Consider the following 19522-nt stretch of genomic DNA (forward strand, 5'->3'; position numbering starts at 1 on the left):
CTTTGTTCAGCCTGGTCTGGTGGGATATAGGTGATCTTTAAGGTCTCTTCCAACTCAAACCATTTATAATTTTTTTTTTTTTCCTACTACATGTAATTCATATACAGCTTGTGCTATTTAAGCAAGTACAGTTGCATTTAAATGGAGAAAAAGAAAATTTGTTTGTTCTTGGATTTTTTTTTTAACTTGAAAGTCAAGGGTGCTTCTAAGCTGTTTTAAGTAAGAAAAGGAGGAGAAAGTTCATTATGTCAGAGATACTCTGAAAGTTAAAGCTCCCAGCAAACGGCTAAGAGAAATCATTATGTGGTCAAAGTACAGATTATTTTTTAATGCTGTGATTTGCTAATGCTCTTAATAGTAAAACACCTAAGGAAATAGAAAGAAAACATTTGTTTTCTTTCACCAGTAGTGCTCTGTTCTAGGGCAAGACAGCCTCATGCCATGTAGTGTTTTTTCTGCAGAATAGCAGCTAGCCTTGACTTTTCCAGCTTCTTTCTGGTTTCAATGTCAAGCCTTTTTAAAAAAACCCAACAAAACCCAACAATAAAAACCCCTAACTTTTAAAATCCAAAGAAGTTATTTTCCCTTTCTTTTATCAGTCCATGCTAATTACTACCTCACCTTTTGATTGCTTTTCTTGAATGACCTTGATACAGGGGATTTCTTCCTCCTTAAACATCTCATTTGGGCTTATGTTTAATTTTTGCTTTTGCAGGTATTTATCCATGGGTTGTTTTTTTTCACATAGTTCTGGCTTGCTCTGAGTCAGGTTACATATAAGACAGAAAGACATCTGCATATTTACAACAGTCATGTTATGAAAGTCTTGCAGGTTGAGCTTTTCAATATCAGATACTGCCTATGGAAATGAATCCAGTTTTCATTGTATTGTTTTTATTATAATTTAACAAATTTGTTTCCAACAGTCTTTTGTTTCTAATACCTCCAACCTACAATCATCTCAGACAATGCATTTTGACTAGTTCTTTGGTTAATTGTGTTTTATAACAGGGAGTGGATGAGTGTGCTGAAATCTCTGTATTGACTTTTGATTTGTGTGTTTGTTTTTTTAATTAAAGCAAAAATAATGTTATCCAAAGCATTGCATGTGTTTAACAAAAGTAACTGGAAAAAAAAGACAAAAGTTGCGTGCTTATATTTTGCCATAAATATTTAATATATAAATGATACAAAGCAAATTAATGTTTCATTGACAGATGGTCTAGAAATAAAAATACAGTATTTAATTTTCCCATGAAGTTTCTCCTCATACTGAAAAAATGTGTACTGTTTTTCCTTCACAGTCTATTTTAGAAAAATACTCTGAAGCTTGTAGCCACTTAAAAACTTGAGTATAACAGAACGCTGCGAATACTTTCACAGCTTCTAAACATTTCTGAAGTACTCAGATAAATTTTATAAGTGAAAAAGTGTGAATACCAATACAGACATCTATATCCATGTCAATAGTGTTGATGTATTACATTATGCTCTAGGTTCTGTTTTATGTAAAATTAAGTTCTAGAGAGTTACAACAGGTTTGTGTACATATCATCTGTAGGTAGCAGCACAGTAAGTGCTGGCTTCCAGTGCTAGGAGTGCACAAAGGAATACTTGTTTCTTGATTTCAGTGATTTCTTGTTTAATATCTTATGTGGGAAAATAATGTTATCTCCTCCATTTTTCTGTAGTGGACCAGATCTATCATCTAGCATCTCCTGCTTCTCCTCCAAATTACATGTATAATCCTATAAAAACATTGAAGACCAACACTATTGGAACATTAAACATGCTGGGTAAGTGGAATCTTTTTTATTACTTAACTTGGTTAGACATCATATAATCCTGACGTAGTTGCTGGGGAGAGGGAGGGATGAAGCAAATGAGTTGTACATTTTAAAAAGTTGTTCATTTAAGCAAAAGAAAGTTGGGTGTATTTTTACCCTCTTTGAAGATTTTTGTCCTTTAAATATATCTGCAAATGAACACTGACAACATGGCTTTCAAAGCACAAGAACTTTGTGCCTGTAAATTGGCTATGGAGTGTGCAGTAATTAAGTAAGAAGTAACAGGAAAAATTAAGAGCGTGGGGTTTTTATAGCACTGTTGTGCTCATAACTGCAGTTTACACTTTGGTGACTGTGGAACATTCCCACAATAACTATAAGTGAGTATTTCTTTCCACCTCAGCAGACTTTGGACTTGGTGGAACTGCACTGGTTTAAACTCCAGACATCAGGAATACTGCAGTCTCTTGCCTCTTGTGCATGCCTTGGCTAGCAAATTCTGAAAGAGCGTTTAATGTCTAGCTTCATGCTGGATAATTACAAGGCAATGTTTTCAGCTATGTCTGCTAGTTTTGATGCTGAGAATGGGTCTGTGAAAAGATGACTTCAGGCCTTCACTACTTTTTCTCCCATCTCTGTGCCATTTGGTATGATGGAGACTGATCTGAGTGTCAGTGATCCTAAGAACTGTTATGAGTCAGAAGAACTCCTGGACATTAGCGTAGCTGAGTTTCTTATTTGAGTGATACTCTTGAGAGTACTTTTAAGAGAATCAAGTGATTCAGAAGCTATTGAGGTACCAGAATGGCACAGGTGAGAGATTTGCTTCATTTGCCATGGAATGTAGGATAATCTGAAGTGATGGGTAGGGTCATCCAAGCAATTTAAAAGGGCATAATAAAGAAGAAATTATTGATTTTTGTCGTATAACATGTTATTCTGTGTAAGTTTCTGTACATAGCTTGTCTTTAATCTATGTAAAGAAGGATTTGGTAATCATAATATACTGTGTTGTTTCAAGATCTTGATTTCCTAATTGGAATGCTTCCTTGGCTTTTAGATTGCAATAGCTTAAGTTCTTGGATCTGGATTCAGTGCAAATGTTAGTCCCAGAAGCAAACACATCACATACAGGTGCTGCTCTGCTGTTTCTTAAGTTTTCTAGTTTGGAAGTGGGAGCTATGGATGTCATTTTCAGCTAAATTTGCCTAGTGAGAGAAATCAAATTCTCTTTAAAAACATGCAAAACAGGATCACACTGAAACAACTAGCATGAGTGAAAGATTCTTGCACTAATTATGTTCTTTCCCCATTGCCCAAAATCTAGGTTTAGCTAAACGTGTTGGAGCACGGCTGCTGCTGGCCTCTACATCAGAGGTTTATGGAGGTAAGAAGAATAAAACAGTATTTAGAGCTCTTCAGATATGACTGTGTAAAAGTATATTTACACATCTTCTGTCAGATACCAGAATGATAGATTTTCATCACTGTCTTAGCTTACTTTTTTAGGAGATGCTCTTCTTACAGTTTAAAATGTGAGAAGGGCATTTACAGTGCTTGCTTTATGTATCTAGTCAAGAGTGATGGCAGGAGACTGGTGGTGTGTTGTCTGTATCCTTCCTGTGTCCTAGTTTACATCTCTTTTTCCAAAGGGCTTGTGGGGAAATTGAGTGTTGTACTCTAAAGTCCAGATGCCATAATGAAAACCTGAAAAGAAAGATAATTTAAATAGTAAATACGCATATCTTTTTCGCATCACACAGGAATTGTATTGTTAAGATTTAGCAATTGCCCTGATGTGTAAGACACAAAGGACGTAACCTCCATGTTGTACATGCAGGTTCTTCTGGTGTCTCTTAAAATGTAATATTTGACAGCATCTTAACTGTTTAGAAGTGAGGGAGTGAAAGAATGATGGATAGAACGGTGACAGGATGCAGCAAGAATCTGTAATACTTTCTTAGGTATGTAACAGACCCTGTGCCTGCTAGAGGAACTTCCTTGTATTCTGAAATATGTAATATGTAATTGCTCATAGCAGTCTTGCAAGATTAGTGGAGATCCACAGGCACAGTACCCTGCTCAATGGGAGTAGATTTGACTCTTGGCTGTAAAGAACAAACAGGTAAACAAAAAATGGCCACCTGTGTTACAAGATACAAAACTTTATGACCAAAAAGTTAGGAAGGATGAAGAACATGCCTCTAGGTGTACACTTTTGGTGGAGCAACTTCAGTCCAGGAGATTCAAAGTAAATAACCCAGCAGGAGATCATGAAGATGATTGGCCAAAGTGGCCAAAAGATGATTGGTCAAAGTAGCTTGGGGATGTGCAGCATTCCTGCTGCCTCCCAAGCCTTAGATTATCCATAGTCAGGCTCTGCAGAGAAGAATTATAGCCCCAAGGACTCTTCTGTAACTGAAAAAACTCCCTTCTGGAGTATCTCCTTTCCCACAGCATCTTTCCAGGCCCATTCAAGATTGCTATGGGCTTTTATAATCATGTAAAACTTATATGCATTTACCATTGCTCTGTGGCTTTCATGTGGCTCAAATTCATTCATAATCATGTCTGAGCAGCATAAAATCAGGAAGGTTTGATCAGAACTGACTGTCAAGGCTGTTTCAAAAATTAGCTTTCAACACTAGGAAGTTCTATAGTAATGTATGCCAACTTTAAACCCAGTAGAAATTATACTGTCCTGTAGACAATAAAGTGGGAAATTTAACCAAATATTTGTATTTTTTCTAGCATACAAAGCACACACCATCAAGGTTCCTAGGTGATTATTGTTTGGTTGTTCAGTTTTTTATGATCAATAACTTCTACACTGGATTAAACCAAAGGATTGTCTAGCCTGATTGTGCCTAGTGATAGCTAGTAAAAATGCTTAGGGTAAAATAGAAATGTTAAATACTTTGTGGTATATCACTCTTATCTCTTTAAGAAATGCAGTATATCCTTATTTTCTCCATTTTTCTTTCCTTGTTTTGTATTTTATGAAATTTGAATATGCTTTACTTTCCTGCTTTACTTACCTGTGCCTCCTACCTAACTGCTGCCTACATAACCTGTAATGCTTCCTTGGAAGCACATTAGGTAAAAGTTGTATTTATGCCCCTGGGGTACTCTGCCTTTGCAGAGAAGAGTTGAGTTTAACCCTCTGTTCACAGGCTCTTTTAGGGAAAGCAAGTGCTGGCTATTCTTTGCTTGTATTCAGTTATTTTACTAGTCTTTCATCTTCTGCCACTGCCATTCTCATGATTTCAGTGATTGTACTTTAAAGACATTGTGCTAAAATGTAAGATTTTCTAAAATGCAGAATTCAGGGAAAAGCTATGCTGACTTGTATAATGCAAATGCTCTACTGAAAGTTTCATTATATATAATCATTTTTTGATATTTCATAATCTAAAGTGGGTTTTATTTTCCCCATAGATCCTGAAGTTCACCCTCAAAATGAGGATTACTGGGGGCACGTGAATCCGATAGGTCCAAGAGCCTGCTATGATGAAGGAAAGCGAGTTGCAGAGACCATGTGCTATGCATACATGAAGCAGGTATTAAATTTGCATCAGATTCAGTGGTTTTTCTGTAATTATTGAAGGCCAATGTATGGCAAGACTGGAATATGTGTATTTAGGGATAGGAAGGCAAAAGAGAACATCTTGAGTAGGAACACTTATCCTGTTGCAAAATCTGTTTTCTTTAATGGGGAGGTTTTATTGCTCCCATCTGTTGTGTGTTTTTAGATGAGCAGTTTTCTTGTAGAAAATGTGCTTTAGTCTTCTTAAAAGGTATGTCTTTCAGTATAGTGAATAGTCTTTAAACAAATTAAACTGAGGTGACCTTAGTGCACTGAGAAGTCAGTAGTATTGAATAGTGCCGTTACAGATAAATGTGGAATGTTGAAGGAAAATAATCAAAATCAGAATATACAGGTAAGAATGGGGAAGATCTTTAATGAGTACTTCTATAGAAGCAATGTATTTTAAGCACCTTTGAAATGCCTTAAAATTACACAGGTATAAATACAGACCTTAATAATACCTAGCTATGTAATGCATGTTTTTAGACAAACACAGTAACATGAGGATAAAAATGCAATTTAAAATATATTTAAGAAATTATACATGCCAGAGTCCTTTTGTTTACTAACCAGGAGGTAGAAGCTCATTATTAACTAATATAGCATTGACTCTTTACCTGTATGTAAATCTTCCTTAATTGTGGTTCAGCTAGGCTCTAGGAGACTATTCAATTAGCAAATGTGGCATACTAAAGAAAATGGTATCAGTATTTTTTTTATTTGCAGCCTTAATATACAAAAGTATTAATCAAACACAGTATATTGTATAGAATTTTAAACCTTTAAATTATAAAATTCTAAGTGCTTTTAAAAAGTGATTATTTTGAAAAAAGTGATTCTGGAAACAGAATAAAGCTGAAGTCTGATAAGACTTTAAGAGGTGATATTTTAGTATAGTGTAGTAATTTTGTCTTATCTTTTCTACCAGACATAGAAGGCAGAGGTTGTCTCCTTTGTTCTCTTTTAGATCATTTTAGGTCCAACATGGTGATACTGCTCTTGTTCAGGATGATGTCTCCAGTATTTCACTCTTGTAAAATATTCCTTGTCAGTCTGGAAACCCATTTGCAGTTGAAAACTGCAGTTTTTATGAGAAATTCTTGTGCTGTAGGGTATTGCATTTTTTGCAAGTTTGTGGTACACACTGCAGTATTCTTTCAGAAAGGCATGAGTAGGTAATTTTTAAAATCATGGGCTGTATCTTAAAACCACAGCATGAGTCATGATAGCATCTCATAAATTTTATGCAGGATTTATAATGAATAGGAAAGATTTGTAAGGTGGAACATATACATTAAGTAAAAACTTAAGATGCAGATGAACTGTCTGTCCTAGAGGCATCTCTGTGACATATTTCTTGTATTTTGTTATGGGTTAATGAAGTCTGCCCAAGCTTGGCCTATGTTCATATATATTCTGAAACACTGTTGAGCTGGTGTGGGGAAAAGAGAGGGGTGAGTAGTGTTTAGGTGATACACTCTTATTAGTGGAGGAAACCTTACCTTTTGAAAAGGTCTGATTTCCTCTATGCAAATAAGCATTGTGTTTTTAAGAGGATTTTCAGTAGGAATGACCTAGTCCCAAACAATAGGATTTGCAGTATTTCAGGCTAAAATATTTCCAGAATCTCTCTGCTTCAATAAAAAGAAGAAACAGGCAAAGTTATTTTGCATTTTTTGGTAATTTAGTACAAAGATCGCCATCATTATGCACATTGCTAGGTACCTTAAATACCTAATAGTGTTTCCAAAAAATCTGAAGTAAAACTAAACTTCTGCATTGTACTTCCGACAGCCTGCTTGAATGGGTTTTGAATCTAGTCAAAATTGGCTAATTACAATTCCTCAGTAGCCTGTCCTGACCAAGGCATTCTTAGTGCATTCTTTTCTGCTGGCAGTGTTGTTCTGTTCATTTATTTTGGCCCTATGAATTAAGCATTTCTTGACATTATCACGTGAAATAGCAGTGGGAGGGGAGTTTCAGCACACATATCTCAGTGTAAATTTTATGCTTTGTTAGGACTTGCTATTCGGTTATCTGTTCAATCTTTAAAAAATTGCATTTTGCATTCTGGAGCTACCTGGAAGTCTAGGTATTAATGTTTACTCCAATGCTCTGGATTAAATTTAAATACTGACTAGAATCTGATACTACCCTCATGGCAGGGATTTGCATCATCTGCATAGCTGTGTTGTAAATAAAGATACTCAGCATTTTAAATGCTGTGCATATTAAGGGTGTTTTGTGAACGAGATTTCTTTCTTTTCCTATACCACTGACCTGTAAGGAAATTCTCCAGAGCTGAAGCAACACTTCAGGTCACTAGGGAATGTTACAGGAAAATTTTTCTTCTCCTTCCACTTTCTTCATCCATTTTTTCATACCAGCTGTGTGACTCTGAAAGCTTTGGTGGTAAGAAATGGGTTTGGTTGTGATACAGCTATTGCATTAAGTTCTAGTTTTGGAATTGCCTTAGAATAGCTGAGGTGTTGAACTGTAAGCACAGTTACAGCTGTAAAATTGTAGATTGTGTTCAGGGACCTGCATTATGCCCAAAGTATAGAGTCAGATAATTGAGGCTGTCCTTCCTAGCTTGCTCAGGAGCTTTAGTGTTTCTGAAATTGAGATCTCAGCATCACTGTTCTTGCTAAATAATACTAAAAAGCTATTAGTAACAGAGTATTAATGGCATTTTTTTAATACAACTGACAGCATGTATAAATAAAATTCTTTGGACCCAGCTTCATTGTGGAGTATTGTAGCTTAAACACATCGTAGATGGATCCAGTGTACACAGTGGAAGTAATTCTGCTGTGATTGCAATTCAGAGGTTTGGGAACAATTTTGAGAGTTAATGATCTATGAAACACATGGGAAAGAATATGAATCAGTAAGAAAGTGACTATTAGAGCAAGGAATGCAGACAAGGAATATAACAATTCAAGTAATTTTGGCTGAGACATTGGTAAAGATTTGTATCCGGTCACACTGATACCCCTGCTACTGTCTAGACCTCCCCAGCAGATTTTTTTAAATCCCAGTTAAAATGGAATTTCCAGTTAAAATGCCTGCTGGAGAGCAGACATTTATAGCTTTTCCTTTCCTGATTTTTTTATGGAGGGAGGTCTAACTCATGCTTGCTCTTCAGACAGATCCACGTTTGGCAAAGGAGAAAGCACTGGTAATTAATAGGAGAAGCTTGCCTGATATCCTTGTGAATTACAGCCACAATATACCATGTTCAAATTGTTTTGGTTAAAAAGACTTGGCATTTGAATTGTATCGATCTATTTTCTAAGACAGTCAACACAAGGAGATACTTGTTCTTAAAAAGCTTATAAAATTAAAATATGTCTTTTTAAATTAAGGAGTTATAGCATCCTTGATAGTTTCTGGACCTGGGATCTCTGAAACTAAATTACTGGCAAAGACTCATGCTGAAAACCAAGGACAGCTTTGTTTTGCTGGGGAGATTGGATAATTACTGATACATTTTGACTGACAGCTATAGAATAGTCTTGAGTACTTATTCAGAGGAGGTATCTCCATAAGCCATAACAATCTTTTCTGCTTCTTTCCTGTTTCTTTTCATCTGTACAGGCACTGCCTCTTTGAAGAAATTCATACTGATAAATAATAGAGTGAACTGAAGTGTTTTGCTAGTCCACAATCCTGCATTTTATGATTTTGCTCTCAGGCTCTTTTTTTCTGATTGCTCAAGGAATTTACTTTCTGATCAATCTGCTGTGGGAAGGCATTGGCTTGAACTGTGAGGACAGAAGGCAGCTGATCACATTTTATCTCATCATTAGGGATAAATTTCAAGCTCTCTTGCATTTACCAGTATAAATATGAGCCAAAGGGGTTTTTTCCTTTCTCTAGGATGTAATAAAATACTGTACATGACTTACTGCTGCAAACCTGGGGAAGTAATTGACTTTGATAATGGGAATATGGTAGAGGTAGTCAGTCATTACTGCGTGTTACTGATAATATTCGGAGTAACAGGACATAGCTAAGACACAGACAATTAATAGAAAAAGGAGTAGAGTTACTCAACATATAAAAAGGATCACTTGAAACGAGATGTTCATGAAATAGCAAAAGGAGAGTTATGACAATTTTTAAGTTACTGGCTCCAAAATCTTTTTGTCTGTGGAAGAGTTTCTTTTGAGAAGACAGATGATAGTTTTTGACAGTTTTAAAGAGGGAAATGAAAAATTAGCTGCATAGAAAATAGATTTTTCAAAGCAGTAGGCTGCATAGAAAAGCTGTGCTATGGGATACTATAAATAAAAGGTTACTCATTTTAAAAGAACATTACAGTGGGATGAGGTGAATAAACAGAAGGAAGAAGAAATAATGGATTCATTGTGACTGTGAGTAACTGCCTAATAGAGAATGTGTTGTTTTTCTTTTCTAGATCCCTTGCTAGTTTCCAACCAATACTGGAAAACAATGCTGCTGTAGCTTGTGTAGTGCAAGAGAGGCTTCTTGATCAGCATTGTTGAATGAGTTATTTTTATCTTGAATACTAGCTTCCAAGTGCCTTTTTTTCTGCACTTGCTGTTAATGGCAGTATCTGGAAAGCCCACGTGAAGTACAACCCTTCCTGAAGAAGTCAGTGGCCTTCTTAAGATAAAGTGCTGGGCAAAACAAAGGAGCAGCTCTATAAAAGTACATCTTTCCAAATGCAGTGAAGGCTTTGGAAATGGTTCTGTAATGTGCTGCTGGAAGTATAAATTTGAAATGTTATGCTGCTGTACTGTTTTAGCTAACAAGAAATAAAGAGTCTGTTTCCAGCTGATACATGGAAGTTTTCCATTAGTTCCATTTTGCATGGAAAGGGATTTCTGCTCTTTCCAGAGTCTCTTTCAACAGGAAAGACCCAGTGGATGTTGCGAAGTTATTTTTTTGGCTCTGTTGTGGATACAAGCTTGTTGGATAAAGACTGTGTATCTTTTCCTGGAGCACAATAGTTACCTCCCTTGTTACTGTTAGTTTACCATTTTGTTGCAGTTGCAAACAAGGTTTGATCATGACTAATGAAATCTACTTGCAGCTAAATGGAACTGAATGTTGTTTGACTTTCTGCATACTGGGAGGTGTTTGGTTTTACCTGTACTACTTGGTGTTTCTGATTTCTCAACACCAAGTAATAGCTGATGTATTGAGTGTCCCTTTTGCCTGTCTCTCACCTGGGAAAAGCTAGTTCTACGACTTTCACAAAGCATCTCTGAGGATTTGTTTGTTTATGAATCACTTGGAGACCTAAGAGAGAAGGTCACGTTTTTCTGCAAGTGTCTCTTGTACATGAAGCTACATTTATTTTCAAGAAAAATGTGTTTCCACTGTCCTGGGTGAAGGTGTGTGAGCTGCAGTTTTCAGCCACAGATGTACCAACAATACACCTTCTTCCAAGACAGGAGCAAGCATTGGTCTAAGCCTTAGTAAAATATGTGGAAAATACAAGCTGTTCTGTGTATCCTCTGAAGGAATGGTCATGGAAGGAATGTTTGCAACTCCAGAACATTGTGCTTGTGACTTCAGTTGAATCAGAGCACACAAAATTTGCTTCAGGCAATTTTTTTCCTGTAACTGTTACGAGGATGTCTTTTTCTGGGAGGTGGGAGACCAGGTAATATACAGAGGAGGAGGAGGAGGATACGTAGGCCTGCACTGAGGTTGACACATTCTTCCCTGCCTTGTGACTGTCATTCTCAGATGGTCGCATCTATCTGCTTAAAGTATACCCTGTTGCTCTGAGCTCAGCAGTATCCTGTTTAAGCTCATAAGGGCCAAACATCCTTCTTGAAAGCTTTGTCATAAATTGCAGCTTGTTCAAATGGGTGTGTCAGTCAGAATAAATCGAGAGAGATTATTTCAGCCTACAATCTCTTAACTGTTAAAATGCATTGTCCCAAAAGGTTCCAGTCTCACCTATTAGTTGCCTTTTGCTTTGAAGATTTGCAAAATATTCCATAGAAGGGACTTCTGGAAATGATAAAAACGTTTCTTGGAAAAAAACTACACCATTGAAGAGTTTGATTGTAATGCATGCATTTACACAGCCTAATGAGAAGGGCACTGGAAGACACTGTGGCTGGGGTTACAAAACCACGTTTTGGCCTTTGTAAAAGATACTTCTCTGACACGTTCAGCTTTTCTAAAGTATAGACTTTTGTAATCTGTGGAAATGCTGCCTTGGTGATCGTGGATATCTGGTGATCGTGAGACTTCACTTATGTGCAAAAATAAAGTAACTAAGTCCCTGATGAAGTAATTTGTTATTGGAAAGGTATTACTGAAAAATCTTCTGAGTTTTTCCTGGAAGAAAATACATGTACTAAAATCATGACCTGTTCTAGCACTGATTTAGATTTGCATTACAAATACTGAGAACTAGTATAAATTACCTTGCTGTATGCACTACATTTTTCAGAAGGGATGAGGAGAGATTTGAAGTGTTTCATTATTAGAAAATAATGCATGTTAAAGTGAAAGAGGGATTCTTGAAAAGCTTTTTGACAGGGGAGAGTTTACACTTCTAGGGAGAAAGACACTTTTATTAAGGAAGTAACAGTTCTTTTTTCTTCTGCTACAGGAAGGAGTTGAAGTGAGAGTTGCCAGAATATTCAATACCTTTGGTCCTCGAATGCATATGAATGATGGAAGGGTTGTCAGTAATTTTATCCTACAAGCTCTCCAGGGAGAACCACTCACAGTAAGTGACAACCTCCTGGTGATATGAAGCACTGTTCATCTTTATATTGTGTCCTGATGTGTTGAGAATGAGGACAGATTTTAGAAAATACTGATGTTCCCCTCCTCCAAAAGGTAGTGTTCTAGTATACCAAGCTCAGGTGTAGGGAATGACAGGTATGAAGGTGTTGTGTTAATGGGGTTGATCTTTCTTTCCCAGAAAGAAACAAGGCTTCCAGTTTCAATCTGCAGAAGCTCTTCAGCATTCTTTGTAAAAAAAGTTTTGAGGTAACTCCTACAGCTGTAGTACTTGCAGAGCAAAATCTGAAACTGTGGATAGAGCATTGAAGAGTTTAGGCCAGGGAATAAGTCATGCAAAGCAAGATAAAGCTTGGTGTCCTGTGATAAGTCTCCTCTAACCTTAATCTCTTTCAAATAGAGTGCCAAAGCATGGCTACTCCCTGCAAAACTGTGGTGGTAGATATGTACCCTACTGGCAGAGTGAAATCTAGAGCTCTTTTCAAAAAAAGAAAATGGAAGGAGTTCAAATTACGTATGTTCTACAAAGCAGTGCACATCACCTTGCTTAAGTACACTGATAATTCTTGAAAGATTGGTCTTCTCTGGAGGTCAGCATTTGCTTGCTTGCTTGCTATCAGCAATGCTTGGTTGCTTAGGTAGTTTGTTACTATTTTTTAATGTCATCAGCGATAAATCTTGTCTACTCAGGTGTTGCTAGCCTTTGCTAAATTTCCATGGCTTGTGATTACTTCAGAATAACAAGCCTGCAGTGATGCTGTGTTCTCCACCTCTCCTAAAGTTAGATTTCTTTTTTCCTCCAGAGATTTACTGCTTCAGTAGAAACCACTGTTAGTGCTTAGTGTATGGTAGCTATTGTGTGATGCAGACTGTAACATAGTGGCCAGTGTTTACTGGAGCATATGACGTTTAGTCTGCCATATAAATCAGCATTAAGAGTGCAGATCTCAGGGCTTAGTCTTAGGTAGCTGACTAAACCAGTGAACCCAGTTTACCTAACCCTTGTTAGGAATCCCTTCAGCACTACATAGACAGCACAACCATGTGGGTCAGTGCTATTTTCCTATCAAAACATTAAAAAAAAAAAAATTTGATTCCTGCAGAAAGAGTTTCATTTTCTTACCCAGGTGTTTCCCCAAATTCACTTATTGGATTTAAGCAAATAGAAGCAGACAAGAAGGTGGAGCTTCTTGTTTTGGTACTTTGCATCCTTGTAGGACCTGCTTGTATCAAAATATGAATGTGGCCGTGTGCTGATTTATGAGTGTTGATGTTTCCAAGATGGCATCCCTGGGTATAAAGTCTGAGCTTCTAAATGCTGTTTAGAAAATTTACCTGCTTATAGAGGATCAGAAGGCATTTCCATTTTTCGGGTTTAATCCCCAGTGCATATATCAAGCTATTGCTATATTTGGCCTGTCAATTTATTTTTTTTTTAATTCATGCATAGCTTCTCAAGTTTTATTGGCAGTAGTACTGTAGTCTTTTATAAGAACAGAGTGAAAACACTAACTTGGAACTCTTGTGAAGCCTTATGAAATATGAAGCACTTACCTTGTTTTAAAACATACAGTCCATGGAATATTTCAGAGCATCAATAAATGAAGTCTGGAATCCATGTTCTTCTGTGGGAGGGGACACTGGAAGCTTTTATTTTATTTCTGTAAATGTCATGCTGTCTAAACTTTAGCAAGAATGTAATTGTAATAGGGGTTAAAATAGAATGTTTTATGCTCAGTGATGCCCAACATCACTGTTCTTTAGAAAATAACTCTCTGTACTGAAAATTACTGGGTCTGAGAAAGAACTAAGGAGAGAGTTCTTTAGCTGACCAGGTCAAATAAAATTAATTACCAGCAATAAGCAGTGGCTGATACCTAAAAAAAACCCCAAAAAACCTTTCTTACATCATCATAGAATTTGGCTGACAGGAATACCAAGTGTGTTGATCTCTTTAGAAACTCTGTGTATTTGATCTCTCAGTTCAGAGTACTTGTTCAAATGGAGTAGATAATCTCTTCAGAGAGCAGTGTCACTGCGTTGTAGAAATTGTGGCCTATGCAAACATGATGATTGTTGTTTTGTTATTATAAAGGAAAGATTTATTAGGAGAAACTGAAAGATAGACACTTCATTGTATTTTTCAGCCATTGCTTCTATGTGGGAAAGACAACCACATGGGTGACTTTGCAAAAATCATGTACAAATACTTAGTTCTGTAAGACTTATCCCACATACTAAAAGTAAAGCTAAGTGCAGGAAGCTCTATATAAATACAGAAATCTGCTTCCTGTTTCTTTGGGAGTCCATCAGGCTCTCATTGTTTGGGAGTCCATCAGGCTCTCATTGTGCCCCTGGTGCATTCCTCTCTGAATCAGTTTTTGGGTAAGCTCTTAGACCCCTGATCTTACCTGATGTGTACTGAAATGTGAATACTTTTGGGCTCTGAATCAGCCTTGGAGAGCACAAGGCTTACCAAGTAACAGATAGCCTATGTACCATTGTACTGCTCTTTCTGTCCTCGAGGAAAACAAGCATGCTTTCTTTTCTGTCCTTCCAAAAGCCATTCTGTTGCAGCAGATTGATGGTAAAATATGTGTTCCCAGTTAAACTGAAATGTATTCATCACTTCAATGTGCCTACTGATAGCTTTCAGACTATAAGTATTCATGTCCTAGAGACTTTAGTGCTGCATTTACTTAAACTGTGAAAAAAATAGTGGTATCAAGTACCATTCTGTACACTTCAAGTATACATTAATGTCTGTTTGAACTTCAGCAATTTGCTCCAAAGTACCAGCATGTAACCTGAGGAGACTTCTTTTTTTTCCCCTCTAAGGTTTTGATACAAATCTGTACAAGTGACTTTGTGAGTTGTATCATCTAGAAATTCCTCTGCTTCCTATTTCCCTAGATAGTAATATTTAGAGCCACGTGATTTTTTAATTTTTTTTTTTTTTGTCCTGATTGCTTTAAACACGGTGCTGTTTCTCAACATTTTTTTTAGAGACCACTAACATTTAGTGGTCTCTTTGAAGCTGGCTGTTGTTAATGAGCAAATCAAAACTGCTCATCATAACCACATCTTAGTAGCCCAAAGTTTGCTTTAAATGTTTGGCACTCTTTTCTGGCTGAGTTCAGGCTGCACCTTCTTTCAGTGTTCCAGGAGAGGACAAAGCATCACTCTGTCCTACACCCCCGAGAAGGTTTCCTTCATGCAGAGTTCTGGTTAACAAAATGCCTAGGGATGTGTTTACTGGAGACAGATCCAAGAGGAAGACGATCTTCAATGAACTGATACTTTGCCAAAGGCTCTGCAAGCACATTTTTTTCCATTCCTGTAACATTGAGCTTGTGTCTCAAGTGTTTCTCCTTGAAACATTTTTCTAGAATGTTTAGGAAAAAATAATTGGGCTAGGGAGGACTGCTGTATTTATTAACTTTCCTATTTTTCATATGATTTTAGGTCTATGGACCTGGAACTCAGACAAGAGCTTTCCAGTATGTCAGGTAAGCCTTATTTGTTCTGGCTGATAATTTATTTCATGGTTCAGTTAGCCTGGTCAGCTTTGTATGCACGTGCATTTGCTTTACTTTTATTAATCATTTCTTAAATACAAGCACTCAAAAAAACATGCACCCACTGAAATCTGATTTCAGCATTTCTAACCTACCTGATCTGCTTACTGGAGCTCTTAGGAGATAGCTTTACTTTCAGAAGGGAGACACAGAAGCTTTTAAAAATATCAAGGAGAAAAACCTTGGTTTAGAATTTTATTTGAGATACTAACATGTTCTTCCCTTCCAGAGACAGCAAGTAGCAGACAAATTTGTAGTGCTGAACAGTTTGTCACTCCTTGCATTTTAATGCAATGCTGCCACCTTGTGTCCTTGGGTCTACTGTGGTTAGTGTGCAGACTATGCACAAATAAAAGCTAAAAAATCCCATGCTGGACTTCTGGGTTATTTTAAGTATTCTTTACTTGAAAATGTTCTTTCCCTCTGCTGAAAGTAGTATCAGTGGTAAGAGATGTTAAAGAAACCCCACAAGGTCAAATAAGTCATAATGAAAAGGATCTGGATTTCTTTGTCTAGGGCCAAGGTGCTGCATCTGTAGCTAATAATCCAATATAACTTTGGGTTATATTGCTGGGGAAAAGTAGCACCAAAATACTGATTTTTAAAAAACTTAGTCTAAGAATTTTTGAAAATGAGAAAACAATTCAAACAACAGGCTGCAAAGCAGGTTGGTAGTGTTATGTGCCTCTGTTTTACAACTTGCTCTATTCTGTTTAAAATGCATTGGAAATCATATGAGATACAATTTATATACATATCCAGGTATGTTTGGATACTGGAGAGAAGAGGAAATATTAATCATTTTTTAATACAAACACTCACAGAAACAGGCACCCATATAAATCTGATTTCATTTCATCATTCCTCAGCTGTCTAATCTGCTTTACTGGAGCTCTTAGGAGTCAGCTCTCTTTTTGATAAAGAATATTATTTATAGAGAAGTGGAAATTGCCCCAGTCTGTTCTTCTCTCTTTTATAGTGATCTTGTGAACGGGTTGGTGGCATTGATGAACAGCAATGTCAGCAGTCCTGTCAACTTGGTGAGTATGAGTGCTCCACTCTCCTGAGTTACAGTGCACTGGTCAACACCACTTCTGTTTTCCTCCTTGTTACTGATACTGATTTCTAGAAAAAGTAAATGGAACAAGAAGAGCTATTTCTATTATGAAGAACGTATTCACCGTGTACTCTCTTTGTAAATAAGAAGACTAATCCCCTAGATATTGAGATCTTACAGTTCCAAGAACAGGATAAATTTGCTGGAGTTTTTAATTTGTTTTAGCAAGAAGATGTATGTAATTAGAAATGAAGGTTAGAAGAAATTTGGAGGGGGTCACAAGTGCAAAGTGCACCAAGAAAATGAAGACTGATTTCAGTAGGAAAAAAGCACTGAAGGAGTACTTAACTCTAGATAATTAGAAGTAATTTCATACTATCCTGGTTAGAGGAAAATGTGGCATTGCTTAAAGTGCTTGGAACTTAACTTGTCTAGTAAGATTTTTGTTCTGTCCTGTTTGTTGTCACCTTATTCTTAGTAGTGTAGTTAATAATAGAAAAAGGACGCATATCCCAAGTAATTTCTTGTGTATGCCAGCTTTTGCCAAATCAGATACTCAACTCTGCAGGGCAGTTGTTCACTAGATTTTCCTTTTCTCCTGTGGCCATGAGTTAATTTCTGTGTTTTTATCCAAATGCTGATATGTTTAAACTCTATCACATGCTTTGTCTTCAGAAAACTCAGTATTTAAATCTGTATGTATCTTAAGTGCTCAGCTTTAGGTCAAATGAGATGTGGTAAAGAGTTTTGAAATAAGGAAAGCTAGAGATGAAGGGAATTGAGTCTGATGAAGGTGAGCTAATGCTAGCAGAAAATGTTCACATTTGATTGTGAAATGCTGATGAGGAAATTATGTGCAAGATGGTTAAAAGAAAAAATAAAAGGAATACTGTATAGCAAAGCAAGTAGCCTTTATGAATTGATAGGTAAGTTGTAGTAGATTCAGAAGCAGTTTTTTGCAGCTAAATGAGAATGAGTCTGGGTTCCTAACTTTGGATGAACCAAGAACTCAGCTTATTTCTTCATGATACCTGTCCTCAGCTGGGCACAGTCCTTGAATCCAGATTTGCAAATGATGTGGCTGTGTGGGCTGCTCAGTGTCGTAGGCCTTTACTGTGATTGCCAGCTCTTTACAGACTGACATTTTGGGGGGGGATGACAGGGAACACCACCTCTCTACATACACTGAATTACCAACGTGAATATAATGGAGAACAAATTTCCTAATGAGTAAGGAGCTTGTCAAAGTCTATTTTTTTATTTTTTTCAACAAGGTAGAATAAAGTTTAAGGTTTAGCTTTTTCAGAGTTTAATATGCCCCTACTGGAACCATCTCATGTCTTGCATGTTGTAAGGTGTTTAATTGTTATTGAAGTGAGCATTTCTTTTGTTTGTAGGGAAATCCAGAAGAGCACACTATCCTAGAGTTTGCTCAGTTAATTAAAAAACTTGTTGGTGAGTATGATTAGGAATTCTTTATAAAGCTTATGAAGTACTTACTGTAGTTAGATAATTATTACTTGATTACTGTGTGTAATATCTGGATAATTTAATTAGTCTTTGGATTTCTTAATAATTTTATCAAAGGCATTTAATCATATTATTAAATATTAATAAGATAATCCAAATCCTCTCCATTATCTGTAAACTACTGCATGACGAGTAGAATGAATATATTTTCTGTGTATCTGTGCAATCTATACCCATTAATTTTTATAATGTCCAGACATTTTTTTAGGTTTGTTTTGGCACAAGGACAATACATAAATGAAATGTAAAATATGTGAATGAGAATGTCCTGCATAATATCTTAGCTGCAATAGGAATACTGTAGGAAGGTGGTTCTTCACAGTTGTGCAGGCTGTGGTCCTTCAACTACCATTAAAAACCTCATGCTGTGGCAACAGTCTTTCTCTGTTCTTTTCACTGTTTCTAACAGTGATTCTTGAAAGTGTTGACAGCATCTAGGAAGAAAAAACTGTGGCTTCCTCCTCATTTTTACTCTGACACCTGTAGCAAATCAGAGCCCTCAAGAATGGAAGCAAATGGTTGTGCTTGATCTTCTAGTGTGGCTCCCTGATGAAACGTCATGCTGCCATTAGCCAAGGGCTTTTAGTCTGTACATTCCAGAAGATCTGAAAAAGACGAGTTCAGACATATAACACAGAAGCTGATGCATGTGTTGTTTCTAATAAAAGACTATTCCCCCTGGAGAACTTCTGTGAAACCACAATTCAGGAAGGAAATGGAGAAAATCACAGCACCAAACCCACCAGACCCATAGATTGTCACCTCTATTTGTCTGTTCACAAACAACTTGATGTGTTCCATTACACTTAGGGGCGCAGTTTAGTTCTAAAGTGTCATGTAAACTATTTGCTAGATTTGGTTGGAGGAACTGGCCTCTTTCTATGTGTTGTTCTGAGGAAAAGCTAGTGCTTGATTATTTAAATCAGACTGGAGATGATGGACAAAGAGAAACTGATGCCCTTTTGATGCCAGAGTGCTAACAATCATGGAATGGTTGAGGTTGGAAAGCACCTCTAGAGGTCACTTGGTCCAGCCCCTTAGCTCAGGCAGGGCAACTCAGAACCAGCAATAGCCCAGGACCATGTCCAGATGGTCAGTATCTCCAAGGGTAGAGACTCCACATCCTTCTTGGGCCATCTGTGTTTGTTTGTGCCCACTGTCTCTGATCCTGTCACTGGGCACCATTGGAAAGAGCCTGGCTTCCTCTTCTTAATCCCCACCCCCCCCCCCATCTGGTATT

At 37.0% G+C, this 19522-nt stretch overlaps 1 protein-coding gene across 1 annotated transcript in view; it reads left to right on the plus strand.

Annotated features, from left to right (window-relative positions):
- Positions 1-19522, plus strand: part of UXS1 (UDP-glucuronate decarboxylase 1) — a 56547-nt gene that overhangs the window by 33856 nt on the left and 3169 nt on the right. Inside the window, exons 7-13 of the mRNA XM_086880329.1 lie at positions 1692-1796; positions 3115-3174; positions 5226-5347; positions 11981-12100; positions 15583-15626; positions 16675-16735; positions 18150-18207. Of these exons, the coding sequence (XP_086736455.1) occupies positions 1692-1796; positions 3115-3174; positions 5226-5347; positions 11981-12100; positions 15583-15626; positions 16675-16735; positions 18150-18207 (570 nt within the window). The remainder of the gene's footprint in view (positions 1-1691; positions 1797-3114; positions 3175-5225; positions 5348-11980; positions 12101-15582; positions 15627-16674; positions 16736-18149; positions 18208-19522) is intronic.

Source organism: Cyanistes caeruleus, chromosome 3, assembly GCF_971803275.1.
Source record: "Cyanistes caeruleus chromosome 3, bCyaCae1.hap1.1, whole genome shotgun sequence".
Classification (NCBI taxonomy): Eukaryota; Metazoa; Chordata; class Aves; order Passeriformes; family Paridae; genus Cyanistes; species Cyanistes caeruleus.